The 15,684-nt window shown below is 50.6% G+C and overlaps 1 protein-coding gene across 8 annotated transcripts in view; it reads left to right on the top strand.

Annotated features, from left to right (window-relative positions):
- ENPP6 (ectonucleotide pyrophosphatase/phosphodiesterase 6) overlaps window positions 1-15,684 on the top strand; it is a 137,121-nt gene that overhangs the window by 114,973 nt on the left and 6,464 nt on the right. For 3 of the 8 annotated variants that reach the window (XM_059882326.1, XM_024986330.2, XM_005226005.5), the window contains 4 exons: window positions 251-430; window positions 1,623-1,868; window positions 2,716-2,853; window positions 13,255-13,384. In XM_059882326.1, coding sequence (XP_059738309.1) covers window positions 251-430; window positions 1,623-1,868; window positions 2,716-2,853; window positions 13,255-13,384 — 694 coding nt within the window. Of the gene's footprint in view, window positions 1-250; window positions 431-1,602; window positions 2,854-13,254; window positions 13,385-15,684 lie in introns of those variants that run through there. The other 5 variants (XM_005226006.5, XM_010820265.4, XM_010820266.4 and 2 more) reach the window with 5 other exon arrangements.

Raw genomic sequence — 15,684 nt, 5'->3', positions numbered from 1 at the left:
TGGATGGGCGGGGAGTTTGGGGGGAGAGTGGATACATGTATATGAACGGCTGAGTCCCTTCACTGTTCACCTGAAACTGTCATAGCATTGTTAATTGGCTATACCCCAATACAAAATGAATGTTTTTGGTGTGAAAAAAAAAAATTTAAAAAAAAAAAGAAAACACCTCTTTGCAAGACAGCCAGTATTTAGACGGCCCTTTTATGGACACCTTCCTGACCGCCTCTCCTGCCCCCCACCCACCCCCAAGGAACGGGATCTGCAGGACGACCTTAACGTCATCATCTTCTCAGATCACGGGATGACTGACATTTCCTGGACAGACAAAGTGATCAAGCTGGATAACTACATCAACCTCCGTGACCTGCAGCAGCTGAAGGGGCGAGGGCCAGTCGTGAGCCTGTGGCCAGCCCCCGGGAAGCATTCTGAGGTAAGAAGGGTGGGTGGTGGGCCCAGTCGGGGGGGGACGGGGGTGTCTGTGGTGGGTCTTTATCTGTAGTTTCAAGGCGGCAACACCGGGCAACCTTGGGATGCCAGGACTCTGGAGACAGATGACCCACCCGGCCCCTCCCTTGCTGGGTGACCTCTGTCCAGCAGTTCATCTTCCCGTGTCTTCCCTTGTCTGAGATGAGCTCAGAACATTAGTGGCTCTGAAGCGAGATGAAGGATGTGCAGTGCTCAGCGTGCCAAGGGCCCAGCCCCTAACAGGGCTGCTTTCTTCCTGGGTGACACGCAGCACGTGTCAGGCACAGCTGGCGCAGTGGATGCCCGCACTGGGAGCTCTTCTCTGGAAGAAAGCGGCCACTCTGATCTGTTCCCATCAGGGCACGGGGAGAAGGTGACCAGTGAAACCAGGCTGAGGCTGCGTGTGCCTTAGGTTGGCCAGGGATGGGACTCCAACCCTCAGCAGCTGAGCGGCTCCCTGACCAGCCTTCCTGCTGCATCTCTGTCCTGCCTGGGAGCTGGCGGCATGGTTGCCGCCCTCCTGGGTGGCTCTGAAGCACGGAGAAGCTTGCTGGGCCCACGGCAGGGAATGCAGACGGTCACCAAGGACAGTGATCACCCCTGGAGAGCGCCATTCCCAAGAGGGTGTGGCAGTCCTTGCCCCCGGGAACTGGGCACCTGGGATGGCAAGACCCCCACTCACTTGTCCCTCCGAACAATACTTCGTCTGAGTGGCTGGCACACCACACTGAGGGGCAAAAGGAGCAAGTGGCACCGCTGGCTGACTGCTTGGCCCCGTGTGGCACGGTCGTCTCCCAGTGCAGGCCCTGGGGCTTCCGCCCACTCCCGGAGAGACTGCCGTCTTCGGGGGGTCCCACCCCACCTACAGTGGGGGCACCACCCACAGGGAGGCAGGAATGGGCCTCAGCTGGGCCTGGCGCCTCTACCTGTCCTCACGGCAGTGGCGTTGTTGGTGTTGATGGAGCGCTGGTGCAGGCTGGGGTAGGGGGCAGTGTCCTCCTTTTTGGCCCAGAGAGAGACCCCCCTGCCAACCCTACCTGCTCCCTCCCACTTAAGGTCTGAGATCTGTCCGTAGGGGGTTGAGGAACACGGTGCCCACAAAGCTGTTCCCCCCAGCCTCATCCCCTCCCCACACAGATGCCCCCCTTTTTCTCAAGCTCCATGGTCAGCAAGTACAGGTATTCAACATGTGTGCTCAGCATTCCCGTGAACTCCGTAAGTGTGAAACTGGGAAGAATACTTTCCACACTGGCAGCTCCCGCAGTCGACGGCTTCTTGCAAAGAAGTTCTGTTTTGCGGGCATGGAGCACCATCCATGTCTCCAACTTGGCACCTGGACCCCAGGATGTGAGAGCATCAGCGGCTCGCGAGCTGGGAAGAGCTTCTTGCTTCCAGTGTGGTGTGTACGTCAGGCAGGTGCAAGCTGCCTAAAGCGGTTGGTGGATTATTCAGGAGCAGGGGCTGTGTTTGGGTGACAGCTCATCCCATGATGGACACAAGAGTGTGTGAGACCCCCTACGTGCCATGGGAGTTTCCACTTATCTCAAATCTTTCTGGGGGTGCACCCTCCTTTCCTTAAGAATTACAGGTTTTGTTATGTAGGAAATCATAACTCCCAGGGCCATTAGAAACTCTCTACCAAGCAGCCTAAAGACTCATTATTTTCCCGAGTTGAGTGGATAAACTCAATTTTCTATTCAGGTCTACCCAGGAATGAATGCCTGATTTGGCTAAGCACCAAAGAATCAACATCAGCCAGTTGGTTTTAATTTTAGCCAAATAGATTTGAGCTGCTGCTAAATACTGCAAATACGTACAGGGTTTATGTCTTCATCAGATCAGCAGTGTAATTAATGGCAAACAGTTACTAGTACTTTTTTTTTGGCGGGGGGGTGGCCACATGGCATGTGGGATCCTAGTTCCCCGACCAGGGTTCGAACTCAAGCCCCCCCTACTTTGGAAGCATGGAGCCCTAACCCCTGGACTGCCAGGGACATCCCTACTAGTTCTTTTAGAATCAGGGGTAGGTAGGACATGCTCTAGGTCGAGTCAAAGAATAAATGCATTTCTTTGATATTGGGGGTATTTAATGCCAGGCAGACCAATTTCTCATTCATATTTTAATGTTGCTATAGTATTTTTGACATAAGTAAGTTTTTATAAGAGGATCCTCTCCACCAGGTCCAATACACGGTCCCGTATATGTAAGACAGAGAATGCAAACCTGGTCCTTCTTGGCTCTCTTTACAGATATATAACAAAGTGAGGCGAGTGGAGCACATGACTGTCTACGCGAAGGAAGACATTCCGAGCAGGTTCTATTACAAGAAAGGGAAGTTTGTCTCCCCTCTGACCCTAGTGGCCGATGAAGGATGGTTCATAACTGAGGTAAACATAAAACACACGACAAGACATCCATGATACAAATTCTATCAAACAGCCAAAGGTAAATAGTTACTCACCTTTTCCACTTGAAAATGTTCGTTTTTTTACCCAAGTCTCTCATCGGCTGCGTTATTTCCTTCTTGAGAGAATTGAAAGGCTTGGTCAGTTGACTGCAGATGCAAACGGGAAGCTCCAACCCAGAGCCAAGGTTTAGACTTCGTGGCTCCAGACTTGTTGTATTTTAACAAACGGGCCTTAACTCAATTACCCAGGCTTACAATGTAACCTATTCAGTTGAAAGTGGAACAATTACTGCGAACCAAAGCAACTGCTTTAGGGCAGCGAATAGCCAGGAGAGGCTCCACTTTGCTTTCACCTTGAAGAGCAGTGACTGGAAACAAAAGCCCTCGTGCAGGTCCAGGTCTCGGGTTTGCCAACTTGATTTTACAGAGCTTCTCTTGCCTTCTGAGTCCAAACCCTAATTGCCTGATGCCCTAAAGACCTCAGCAGCCTTCTCCTTGTCTGCCTGGACACCATGCTCATTAGGCTCTTGCATCAGCTTTGATACCTGGCCAGATGGGACAGCCCACCCCCCAACCCCCTTCCAGGGAATCTGCGGTCCCATGTACAGTCAGTTCCCAGACAGGGCCTGAGTCCTTGTCGGTATGAATTTGAAGCTGGGCTGCAAACTGATCAGACTAGAGGGTAAAAGAGAGTGGCAGATGTTGGCACATGAGGGTCATTGTACAGTTGAATTTGAGGTTGCGCATCTGTAGATTCAAACAACCGCAAATCAGAAATATTCAAGGGGAAAAAGATTCCTGAAAGTTCCAAAAAGCATAGCTTGAATTTGCTGAGTGTCGGCAACTATTTACATCACGTTTCCATTATATTTATAGCTATTTATATCACACTGCATTGCCTGCGGTATCATAAGTAATCTAGAGATGATTTAAGATACACAGGAGAATGTATGTCCTTATATGCAAATGCTGTGCCATTTTGTGTAAGAGACTTGAGCGTCCACGGATTTTGGTACCGAAGGGGGTCATGGAAACAGTTCCCTGAGAACACTAAGGGATGATTATATCAGACCTAAGACTGGTATTTAATCTGCCAGAGTGAGGGCAGGTGGCCATCAGCAGAAATACTGATCAGGCAAATGAATGGACATCTAGGGACCCAGGTGTGGAAAATGGGGATTCCCTGATGGGAACTGCAGTTCACAAAGATGGTTCTGAGCTTCCTAGCAGCCAACTCAAAGAGGAAAGTGCAATGAATATACAGTATATATTACTGTAACTCAAGGTGTATATAACATAAAAACACAAATGTTTCTTTAGAAAATCACGGCGGTCCCTGGTCCCCTTAAGAGAAATTTAGATATCTTTTAGTCAGTCTTTTGTTGTACCTTAGTCTCCTAGACTGCGGAGAAGGCAATGGCACCCCACTCCAGTACTTTTGCCTAGAAAATCCCATGGACGGAGGAGCCTGGTAGGCTGCAGTCCATGGGGTCGCTAGAGTCAGACATGACTGAGCGACTGCACTTTCACTTTTCACTTTCATGCATTGGAGAAGGAAATGGCAACCCGCTCCGGTGTTCTTGTCTGGAGAATCCCAGGGACGGGGAAGCCTGGTGGGCTGCCGTCTATGGGGTTGCACAGAGTCGGACACGACTGAAGTGACTTAGCAGTAGCAAGTAGCAGTCTCCTAGACTGAATATCTTAATCATTTTACTGTCTTCGAATTTACAGATTTTTATTTTCAAGATTCATATATGAAAATAATAATTTCTGATCCTTAGGTTTAATAATCTAAGGATTTTAATTTCTAGTTAAAATTTATAATTTTATAATTCATAAATTATAAGTTATAATTTCTAATTTTAATTTCTGATACTTAGATTTAATATTGGGGTTTTGCTCTATCTTCTGAAAAATCCTAGAAGCGAGCACCCATTCTTTCCCTGCTTAGATTTTTCTTTTCTTTTACGTCTCCCTGCTGTTTACTAAACTTACTTGACTACAGAGAATTGAAAACGTCGCTCTATGCCCCTGTTGCTGCTCTGGGCCAGGACTATTAATCTACCCCATTCTTATTTGCAAAATCTCTCCGCACGTGGTGACGGAATGCTGTGTTTGCTCTGTAACCTCCGTACCAGTGCCCAGCGAGGGATCTCGGTTTGCATCTGCAGCGGGACAGTTTCTCAGCTTTAAAAGCAGCTGCTCTGAGTCTAGGTTTGGCTAGCAGAGGAGCCTTTTTTTTTCTTTCTGGCTTAAATATGAAAACAGCTGAGTCAGGACAAATTGCTGCTGGTTGGGGCCAATAAAACAGAATCCCATCTTTCCTTCCTTTTTTCCCTACAACCGCCATCCCATAAACATGCAAGATTTGGTTTCCTTGGCAAAAACGCCCTTCCCATATAGTTTTTGCCACCGACTTAAGTTCTGCTGGCTCTTAGGCAGCTGCTCCAACAGGAAGATCCCATTGAGTTCTTTCTGTTTTTTTTTTTTTTTAACGGTTGCTTGGAGAGCTGTCACTGAAAAAGATAAAGGCAGGGAAACAGATTGACTTTGTCACCTGGAATGGCACCATTATCCTGACGTAATAAAAGCAAGGCCCCCTGCCCAGTGGCTCCCACAGTTTGTTTTTCATTGTGAGAGTTAATATACAGAGTGGATTTCCAACTAGTGCCAGTACCTTCTCTGGCCTCCTCTCCTACAGGGGCAGGAAGCTGAATGTGTTCATTTTCCCAGAAGACTAACCACGAAGCAGCAGAAAAGAAAAAAAAAAAACCAAAAAACCCAGACCACCTGCCTAGGTTAAGCCCCAGCCAGTCATACCTGCCAAGCTCCTTTCTTTAAGCATGGAAACCGGGCTTCCTAAATGGTACCTCCGCCCATCTGTCTCCCTAAGACCTGGTCACCATGCTCTGTAAACCCTCTCTTTGCATGTCCTTGTCAGGAGACAAGGGTCACATCGTCACTGGAGCTTTTGAGCCATGCACGTGGCCGCATTTACCCAGCCCCAGCCCATGGGGTTTCCCCACAAATCTTTTCATCCACCCATGCTCTCCATCCATCCCTCCACCAGGGGGCACTTAGCAAGGGGCTGGGCAGGTTGTGTGCAGGCATGGTCGCTCAGTCGTGTCCAACTCTTTTTGACCCTTTGGACTGTAGCCCACCAGGCTCCTCTGTCTATGGGGTTCTCCAGGCAAGAATACCAGAGTGAGTTGCCAGTTCCCTCCTCCAGGGGATCTTCCCAACCCTGGGACTGAACCCACGTCTCCTGCGTCTCCTGCACTGCAGGCAGATTCTTCACCCACTAAGCCACTGGAGTTGTCACAGTGTCTAGCGTGGTCCAAAGACCCTCAGCAGGCAGGCCCAGTGATGCTTCCCAGGGTGGAAGCTCCTTGAGGGCAGGCCTGTGGCATCCTAGCTTGGGTTTTCCTCTGTGGAACCTGGTACACGGCAGAGACTCAGTACCTGTTTGTGGAATATGAAGTTAAGAAATTAATTCATAAATAGAGACAGTTGGTTCTTGATTACTTGTTGTTATTGTTCAGTCGCTCAGTCCTGTCCGACTGTTTGCAGCCCCATGGACTGCAGCACGCCGGGCTTCCCTGTACTTCATTACCTCCCAGAGTTTGCTCAAACGCACGTCCATTGAGTCAAGGATGCCATCCAACCATCTCACCCTCTGTCATCCCCTTATCCTCCTACCCTCAATCTTTCCCAGCATCAAGGTCTTTTTGACAAATTGTTTACTTTATAGGCTAATAAATCAGTGACTAAGTACCCAGAGAGGAAAGCTAAGTCAGGCCTTTCACCTGGGCTAATTGTTAGTAGCCCTAGAAGAGATTTCAACAGAGAAAAGGTGTTGAAACCACCAGTGGTCATTGTCCTGGCCCAGTTAGCCTCCAGCTGGAGTCCAGGGACGGGCGGACACTTCAGCTGTCCCCGGTCCCCACTCAGCTTCAGGGGCTGATTCCCATGGCCTCTCCTGGACAGTGTCCCCCTCATGACACCGCACTCAGAAAGGCGGCCAAATGTGGCCAGAAGCTGGTGAAAAATTGTGAGACGTGGAGCTGCATTGTGGATCCTCCGGACTCTCATCTGCATGGAGAGAAATGCAGCAAATGCAGGCTTCAGCTTCCAAAAAAAGGCCCATATTGGTCTCCCGAGGAAAGATTTATTTCAAAAACCGGCAAAGGATATGAAATGCCAGGCTCAATTCTCAGGCCTGGGATTGAGCGGCAGTTAGGCCCTGGGCCCAAAATACTTGGGGAAATCAAGACAAGCTGGAGAGCACAGCTCCTGAGTTTTAGCGTCAGCTGGAGTGGTTTCCTGCGGGCCTGAGGTGCTGGAGGTCCAGGATACCTGTGTCGGGAACTGGAAGCTGCTTGCCTTCTGGCAGCGACCAGGGTCGTCGCCGTAAGCCGTCGGAGGGCACGGGATGCCCTCCTCACCCTCGGCGGGCTTCAGCAAGCATGGTCTTGAGGGAAAGGAGAAGTAGAAGGAAGCTCACCCGCTGGGCGCCCTGCTCCAGCTCTTCTCTCGAGGAATTCTGCCGCCTCTGGGCCCTGCTGTTCCTGATCTCTGGCATTTCCCAACTTCCAGAACGAGGCTGTGCGTGGCAGTGGGCTTGCCAGGGTGAGAGCAGGGCCTGGGGCCCAAGACATTAAATTTGGTTTTAGAAAGAGGAGGCCCTCTAAGACGGAGAAACAGTTGGGGGGACTTGTTTTCGCAGCAGTGTGATAAACACACGTCTGAGGGTCTGTGACCACCACTCCCGAGGGCTCTGAGGAGTCACCCCACAGGAAGCCTCTTGGGAGAAGGGTTTAAAATGATGATGCCACAAAGCCTGAGACACGGTGCTTTGTCCCCTAGCTCGACCTTAACCCTGGCAGCAAAACCCCGGAGCCAGCCAAACCGTGCTCCCTTCCACAAGAGTCCCGACTGAGGCCTCTCCCGAGACATCACCGGGTGCCTTTTCCAGCCTGAGATGCTGTGAGTTTATTGCACTGTGGAGGGCAGGGGAAGCTCCTGTTACAACCCTGTCCTAGGGGAATAAGGTCGATTTCATTTGTATTAGGCCCGTCACACACCTTAGGGGTTCACATGTTACTTACTGGTTTTAATTGGACTTGATTTCACCTTTGTTCCCCAGCACCCTAGACACGGGGTGAGAGGCCTCATCCAGAGAGAAGGAGGGGACACTCGGGTCCCTGACCCCACTTCTCAGCAGGAAGTACACTTTCAGGGGCTGACATGAGGGATGGCGGTCAAGATGTGTAACCATCAGTGAACCTGGCGCCGGCCAGCGATATTGGGGAAAGCCAGTCGGCCGCCACGACTCCTCTTTGGAAAGCACCCCGTGTGAGTGACTCCGAGCCTGACCCTGCACCCACAGCGGCTGAAACATAGACTCAGCGTGGCAACCAGCGTAAGACGAAGCATTCTTAGGAAAGGACAGATAATCGTTGAACAAAGCCCAGGACAAATGCCAGGTGAAAGACTCCCAGTGGTTTCCAGGCCGGACGATGCATCCCAGCCACCCAGGGGATGACTATTAAATAGCCAGAGTTGCCATCTTACCCATCTGCGAACCCAAACACCCAAAGTGAGATTCGGGATAAACTGCTGTGTGCACAGCCAGGCTTGGGATCCAGCGGTGTAGACAGTATGTTTCCAGGGAAAGACGGGAGAGGAGGTCATCCAGGGCCACGCAGACACGGCCCCCACCAGCACCTGTGGTCAGGGAACGGAACCCACGGAGGACGGATTTCCACCTCCTCAGCCATCAGGGGAGAAGTCACTTTGGGGTGTGAAGCAAGAGCTGACGTCCAGATGTTTTCCCAGACCTGGTTACCCTCCTGCCTCCTCAAGAATCATTTTCTCTGTGGCTTAGCTATTATTTTCTGATCTGCACCCAGGGGAAATGGAAAGGAGCCGGTGAGAACAGCACGTGCTAATATAGTCTCAAAATGCAACAGTGCGAAGTGAGTAAATGCTGGACGGTTCACCAAAGCAAGTGCCTCAGCCACAGACAGACAGCAGTGACTGCAGACTGTCCAGGCCGCCCTCTGCTTCTCCCCGGCCTTCCATCACTCCTGTCGCCCTGACCCTCCTTCCCAGCGCCGCCCCCATTTCTGACTGTGCCCCCACCCCACCCCCGACAGCTCAGCTCAGCTCCAGAAAGGATTCCAAAAATGCCGAGTCAGAGACATGGGTCCCGGCAAGGGCCGAATTAACTGGTCTGCTGATCTGGGGGGTAGACAGTGAAGGCTACTTTGTGGTTGTTGTTGACGCCACGGATGAATGAGGCAAAGACCTAGTCTAGAAACCAAAACACTCATCTCACAAGTAATCGCCTGGCTTCCCCAGCTCAGCAAGCTTCTGGCAGGCGTTTGGTGGTGAGCTGGTAGTGGAGTGAGGCATCAAACATACAAGGCAGGCAGCAAATACTAGAACATACGTCTATAAACACAGTAACAGCTGTTCCTTGGTGTTCCTCCTGGGGAACGGTTTCCGGGTCCTTCCCATTAGAAACAATGAGCTAGTTTAGGGGCTCATAAATGGCGGGGGGTCCTGGCACTGCTATCCACCCCTGTACAGAGGAGGGGTACCAGAAGGTGCTGGACAAATGACACTCAGCAAAGATTTTATTTGACTTGCCAAGAAAGTGTTCATTACAGAGTCACCAACTTGTCCCGGCTTGCCCAGGTCAGTCATAATTTTTTTTTTTTTTTTGCATCCCTGGAACTCCTCAGTCCTGGGCAAACCAGGACGGTTGGTCCGCCCCTCTAACTGGCACAACCTCCTAGAGAAACTGCCTCACTCCTTCCAGAGTCCCCACGCTGCTTCCCTCTCATGCTCTTCCCACATGCAGTCACTATGCAAGGTTCCCAGGCCTCGCAGGGACTCCTCTGTGTCCACACTGCCCCAGCTCACACACACACACACACACACACACACACACACACGCTTTCATCTGGAGGGCCCGGGCACCCCAGGATGTCGCTAGGTGGCGCTGTGTGGGGGTCCCTGGACCTGGGAAGTTCAGGAGGGATGGAGGCTCCTCAACCAGTAACCTGAGGACCCCCCAGCCTGGGGATGTGGGAGGTGTGGAGCGCCTCACCAGCAGGGCTGCACGTGTGAGGTGTGCATTACACGACTGCACAGGCCCGCACTGGTGTGATAATGTTGGGGCGGGGAAGGGGAGTGGGAGGAGACAGAGGACCAAGTGAATCAGTAAAAGCCACCAGGAAGGACAAGGGAAAAATTCATCAACTCCCCTTCTTGCGGTTCATTAAGTCATGTAATTAGATTATGTCATGTAATCCACTCAGTCTGATTATGTCACATAATCCGTTCAATCACTTAGCTTCTCACATAACTAGCCAGGTTATTATTACTTTTTAAAATCAGTAAACATAGGTGTTTCAAAAAAAAAAAAAAGCAAGAACAGTTGTTTCACCAGAGCAACTTGTCATGTTGACAAAAACACCAGTGGCTTTACTTGCGATCATACAGATCTCCCGTCATCTTCAGGGCTGAGATGCCTCGTTGCTGTATGTTTGCATGTGGAAGTTAGACTGGAATTTTCAAATCAGGCAGGCTTCACCTCCCTTCCACCTGTCCCTTCCCCGTGGGACATATGTGTCCCATGGGACTCATGATTAGTGACACCACTAGTGACGTATCCTACCTAGTTCTTCAGCAATCACTGCCTTGTAGACGGGTGGGGAGGGGAGCAGCACATAAAATTAGCAAACGAAGCTAAGCTGGCATGTGTTGTGAGCATGACCACAAAGAGCAAAAGAGGGTATAAACCAGAAATGCAGTAAGTTAATAAATATATTCCCGTGGAAAAATACAAGCTACAGCTGGAGAAGGAGGGATGGAAATTGAGGAAACAGAGAGTCAATGAAACAGTGCAATTTGGAAAGTAGCAGTGCCAGGGAGTGATTTATGGGGTGAGACGGGACAGGCATGCGATGTGATATGACAGCTAAATAAGCAAAGGAGGGTTCAACCCTGCTGCACAAGCCCCGAGCACCTCACCCTGCAGCCGGTGGCATCTGGAGACCGCCCCCGGCTATTTATTGAGCACCTACTGTGTGTCGGGCTTAGCACACAGTCAGGTTATCCCTCAGAGTCTCTGAGGCGGGTGTTGTCACATCCAGCAAGGAAGCTGAAGCTCGGACAAGTTATGCAGCTTGCCCAGGATCACAGAGTTGGAAAGCAACAAACTGGAATTTAACCCCCATCCTATTCAAAATCTCGTCTCCATCCTGGCTGCCACTCAGTGAATGAAGCGGCAAGGGACAGGCTGTAGGAGCCTTGCAGTGACCTCTGGCTGTGCGGCTCTGGAAGGTGCACAAAGACCAGGAGACTGACGCCCTGGCTTCCAGGCCCAGTCTTGCTTCCCAACAGCTCTGTGACTTTAAGAGTGTCACTTAACCACTCTGCGCCAAAATGGAAAAAAAAATACCGTCTGCAGCAGGAGGTGTTGACACCTAAGTGGATGTCGGGGGAGGCTCTCGGTGAACCGCACATCACACAAAACGGCATACATGTGCTGTTACAAGTCTTGCAAAGGTGTTAGTCCCTCAGTCGTGTCTGACTCTGCGACCCCACGGACTGTAGCCTGCCAGGCTCCTCTGTCCATGGGACTCTCCAGGCAAGAATACTGGAGTGGGTCGCCATTCCTTTCTCCAGGGGGATCTTCCCGACCCAGGGATTGAACCCAGGTCTCCTGCATTGTAGGCAGATTCTTTATTGTCTGAGCCACCAGGGAAGCCCACCTGTAAATCCCTGGTCCTTGAGCTGTGCTGCTTCCACACATTCATCACAACTAGTCAATTCTACCTCCTGCATTTGGAAAACTTGTCATATTAAACTCTGCTGAGCCAGAAGATGATCGGACTATCAGGAATGAAGGCTTAGTCTGCCTCAAAGAGCTCGGTTTGTGTCCAACTGGCTACAGTCTCCTCGGGATTTGCAAAACCTCCTGTGAGCTTTGCTGTCTCTCAAGTAAGCTGCTACAATCTAGGGAAATTTAGTTCTGAAGAAAAGACGGGTGACAGGGCAGCGACAGGTCTGGAAGCCATCCCAACTGAAGAATGGTCAAAGGACATGAAGGTCCACAGGCGTGGAGGAGAGGAACATGGGTTCATCTTCAAAGGCTGGCTCAGTGGAGAGGAGGACTTCCGGGGTGGAGCTGGACAAACGAGGACAGGGGTGGTTCCTCCAGGGGAGGGGCCCCTGGGGTGGTGCAGGCTCGCTGCTTCTGGGCTTCCGAGGCTGGGCTAGAAAAATGAAGTGATTCCATTAGCCTCTGTGTTTGCCAGCAACATTTCTTCCACAGCAGTCGGGTGTCCTACCATTTCAACTCCACTCTGACACCACCCCAGGTTAGAGCAGACCCATACTCCGGCCCACAAGACGGCCCGCACATCTGAATGCTCGTCCCAAGTCCTGGGTCCCCAGGCTGCCCACACTTGTGTCTGACTTGGCCATAAATCTGAGGGTTCTCACCACCTGCCTTCGGCTTTGATAGTTCACCGAGATGAATCGCAGAACTCAGAAAGTTGCTACGCTCACGATTACAATCTTCTTATAAAGGATGCTACACAGGGGCAGGCAAATGGAAGAGAGGCACAGGGCACGCTGTGGCGGTGAGGGGCGCCGAGAACCCAGGTCGGGGCACCGGCCTCCCATCACTGTGTGTTCATTAATCCAGATGTTCCCCGGACCCTGCTGTTCCTGGGGGTTTATGTGGGGTCTCACTGTGTTGGCTCAGGTAACAAAATCATTACCCACATGGTTGAACTCAGTCTTAAGAGATCAGAGGATAGGGCTGGAAGTTCTAACTCTCCCCTTGGTTCTTCTGGTGACCAGCACCCCCACCCTGAAGCTATCTAGCCCCTCAACCCAAAGATCATCCCATCCCATTAGCGTAAACTCAGGTATGGGAACTCAGGACTCATCACGAATAACAAAACACCCTCAGCACTCAGGAAATTCCAAGGGTTTAGGTGCTCTGGGCCAGGGAACCTGGGACAAAGGCCAACTCTATTTTTTATTATACCACAGGTACACTTTCACATCCCTTCTGTCTCTGACACACTATGTTTAGTGGCTCTGAAACTGATTACGAGGCACAGTTCAGCCCAGAGCAAGAAGAGACCTTCAGAACTAGGGCTCTCTGGCAATTTAACGGGCCACCTCCAAAGGTCCGAGCTACCTGGAGTGAGAAGTGATCCGGCTGAGGTCGGACAACCCTGGCTGAGACCCCTGGGCAGGAAAGCCCCGCGCTGGGTGGGTGGTAGTTTGAACCCGATGCTCGCTCACGCCCTGGCCTGGTCACAGGGTGATGTCAATGCCTTGTTGATTTCAGAATCGAGAGTCGCTTCCATTCTGGATGAACAGCACCGTCACCCGCAAGCCAGAAGGCTGGCAATGGGGCTGGCACGGATACGACAACGAGCTCAGAGCCATGAGGGGCATCTTCCTGGCCTTCGGACCTGGTAGGCGAGATCTTAGTTATTCCTCTTCTGAGGCATCAGGGGCTGAGGGTGCTCGGAAAGGCTGGAGCAATTTCTTTACGGATCCTCTTTATGAGCAAAGCTGAGCAAAGCCAGCCGGTCTCCACAAAATGTCTTTGGCTGGCTTGCTTTCAAATGCTTCTTGGGTTTGGCAAACGTGGTCAAATACTTCTCCCTGTAAGTTTTAAATCTCAAGCGCGGTGAGGAAAATGTATTCCACATGTTTGTGATTCATTTTTTACTTAATTCATCAAAACATCCCTTCACAGCCATCTGATGTCCAGGAAAGCTTATCAGGCACCAGGTTGCTGACAGCCACAAGTCCCAGAGTCAACATGCTCGCTTCATGGGGTCTGACACTTCCACACTTCCTCCCTGTCTAGAGCGGCCACCCCTGTGTGGGTCATCCAGTCTAGGGCCCACCAGAAGCTAGGATGTGCTCACAGCAGGCTAGGAAACAGTTTTGTGACTGACTTTGAGGATGAGCCAGAATGACTTCTGCAGTGTCTAGGATAAGAGTGTGAATTGACTTTGCCTTCTTGGACCTGACGCCTTCCTGGTCTGGAAGAGAGGTGGGCGGAGGGGGGCCCATTTGGTCATTTGCTTTAATTAATACAGCACTGTAAAATTCACATTTTGGAAAAGTTTATCAAACGCTCTAACAATCATATTACTACCTGTACACTCCCTTAAAAGAAAAAAAAAGAGTGAAAAGCAGTCAACAACCATCAAGAGTCAGCTGATCAGATTACGAGCTCCTCGTCTTCCTTCCTGCTGTCCACACTCCTTATTAAACATTAAGCTTATTAGCTTACCCTGGTATCCACAGTCAAAGTTCCTTTTTCTGAATGTTTCGATCAAAATGTTTCAGCCCACAAAAGCCCATGCTTTCCTATCAGGTGATAGGTTAGAGGTCACACCTGGAAGCCCTGCCCTCCTCCTCAACATACCAGACAGAGATGCTTGTGGGCCCTCCTTCATTCCATTCACCTTGGGTCACTCTCTCAACCATACACAAAAAAAAACCTGCTGAGAGCTACACGGTGTCAACTTCCGCCCCCTCCACGGGTGCCTCTGGGAGGCCGAGCTTAGGGAACACATGTGGGTCCACATCATTGCCCACACATCATCCGAGTGCCCACGTCCTTAAGCAAGCAACAGGACCAGTAGCCGCAAGCATTTCTGGGGCACAGCTGGGTTCACGACATTGGCCTCAGAGAGTTCAGAGGATGCTCCCGCATGATACCGTCAACCGATAACAGCTACCTGTTAGCCAAGCACCAGGTTAGATCTGCGGAGCTCAGAAGCCAGCTGAGTTCAGGATGGAGCCTTGAGGATGCTGTGAGGTCAACCGCTAGCTCAGCGTGGAGACATCCTAGGCCATGGCCTTTACACAGAGGAACATGAGACAGGGGTGCTTTCATTCAAAGGCATCACCTCATCCTTCCCCAAAAGAGAGGAATCAGATCATGAATGCAAAACAGTTGTCAGCTGGAGTGTTTATGAGTAAGCATCTTGGGCAGATTTTAAAACAGAAATGAATCTAGCCTCAAACCAAAATTTTAAACCCAGTACCCAGAGCTGCAACAGCTGAAATTCAGTGGGGAGCTTTTTGTCCATTAACAAGGCCTCCATCATATGCTCCTTTAAAACTAAAAGCCTAAGTCTTTTATAGACAGAAAGACGACCCCAGATGAAAATGCACTGGGCTAATTGCAAAACTGTTTCCAGGCAGATACAGCCTCCCGCAAACCATCACGTTTCTGGCTTCACTTCGCATGCAAGATTGAACAGCTCTACACACTGACTGTTTACGCAGAAGAAAATTTAAGAGCGAGGTCTTTAATAACAATCTAGCTGCACTTTGAGATAAACGTACTGCCCTCCTGATTAATTGGAGGCAATTCTCGCTCATACAGGATGCTGAGCATCGCTACGGCTGCCCAGATACAGCTTTAGAAGTCAGGAAGTCTGGTCCAGCTAAGTGAGAGGGAAATCATTCTGGAAGACAGGCTCTCTCTGGTTAATCCCAGTTCCTAATTGGAACAATCTAACCTTGCCCTAAGTCTTCCTTCTGTTTTGTAAGGAAGTTCATTTGTATCGTTTCTTTTTAGATTCCACACATAAGGGATATCATACTTTATTTCTAGGTGGCCTAGTGGCTCAGATGGTAAAGAATTCCCCTGCAATGCAGAAGATGCAGGTTTGATCCCTGGGTTGGGAAGATTCCTTTGAGGAGGGCATGACCCACTCCAGTGTTCTTGCCTGGAGAATCCCACAGA

Source organism: Bos taurus, chromosome 27 (assembly GCF_002263795.3).
Source record: "Bos taurus isolate L1 Dominette 01449 registration number 42190680 breed Hereford chromosome 27, ARS-UCD2.0, whole genome shotgun sequence".
Lineage (NCBI taxonomy): Eukaryota > Metazoa > Chordata > Mammalia > Artiodactyla > Bovidae > Bos > Bos taurus.
The sequence above is the reverse complement of the archived record's forward strand: the minus strand, read 5'-3'. Positions and strand labels throughout refer to the sequence as shown.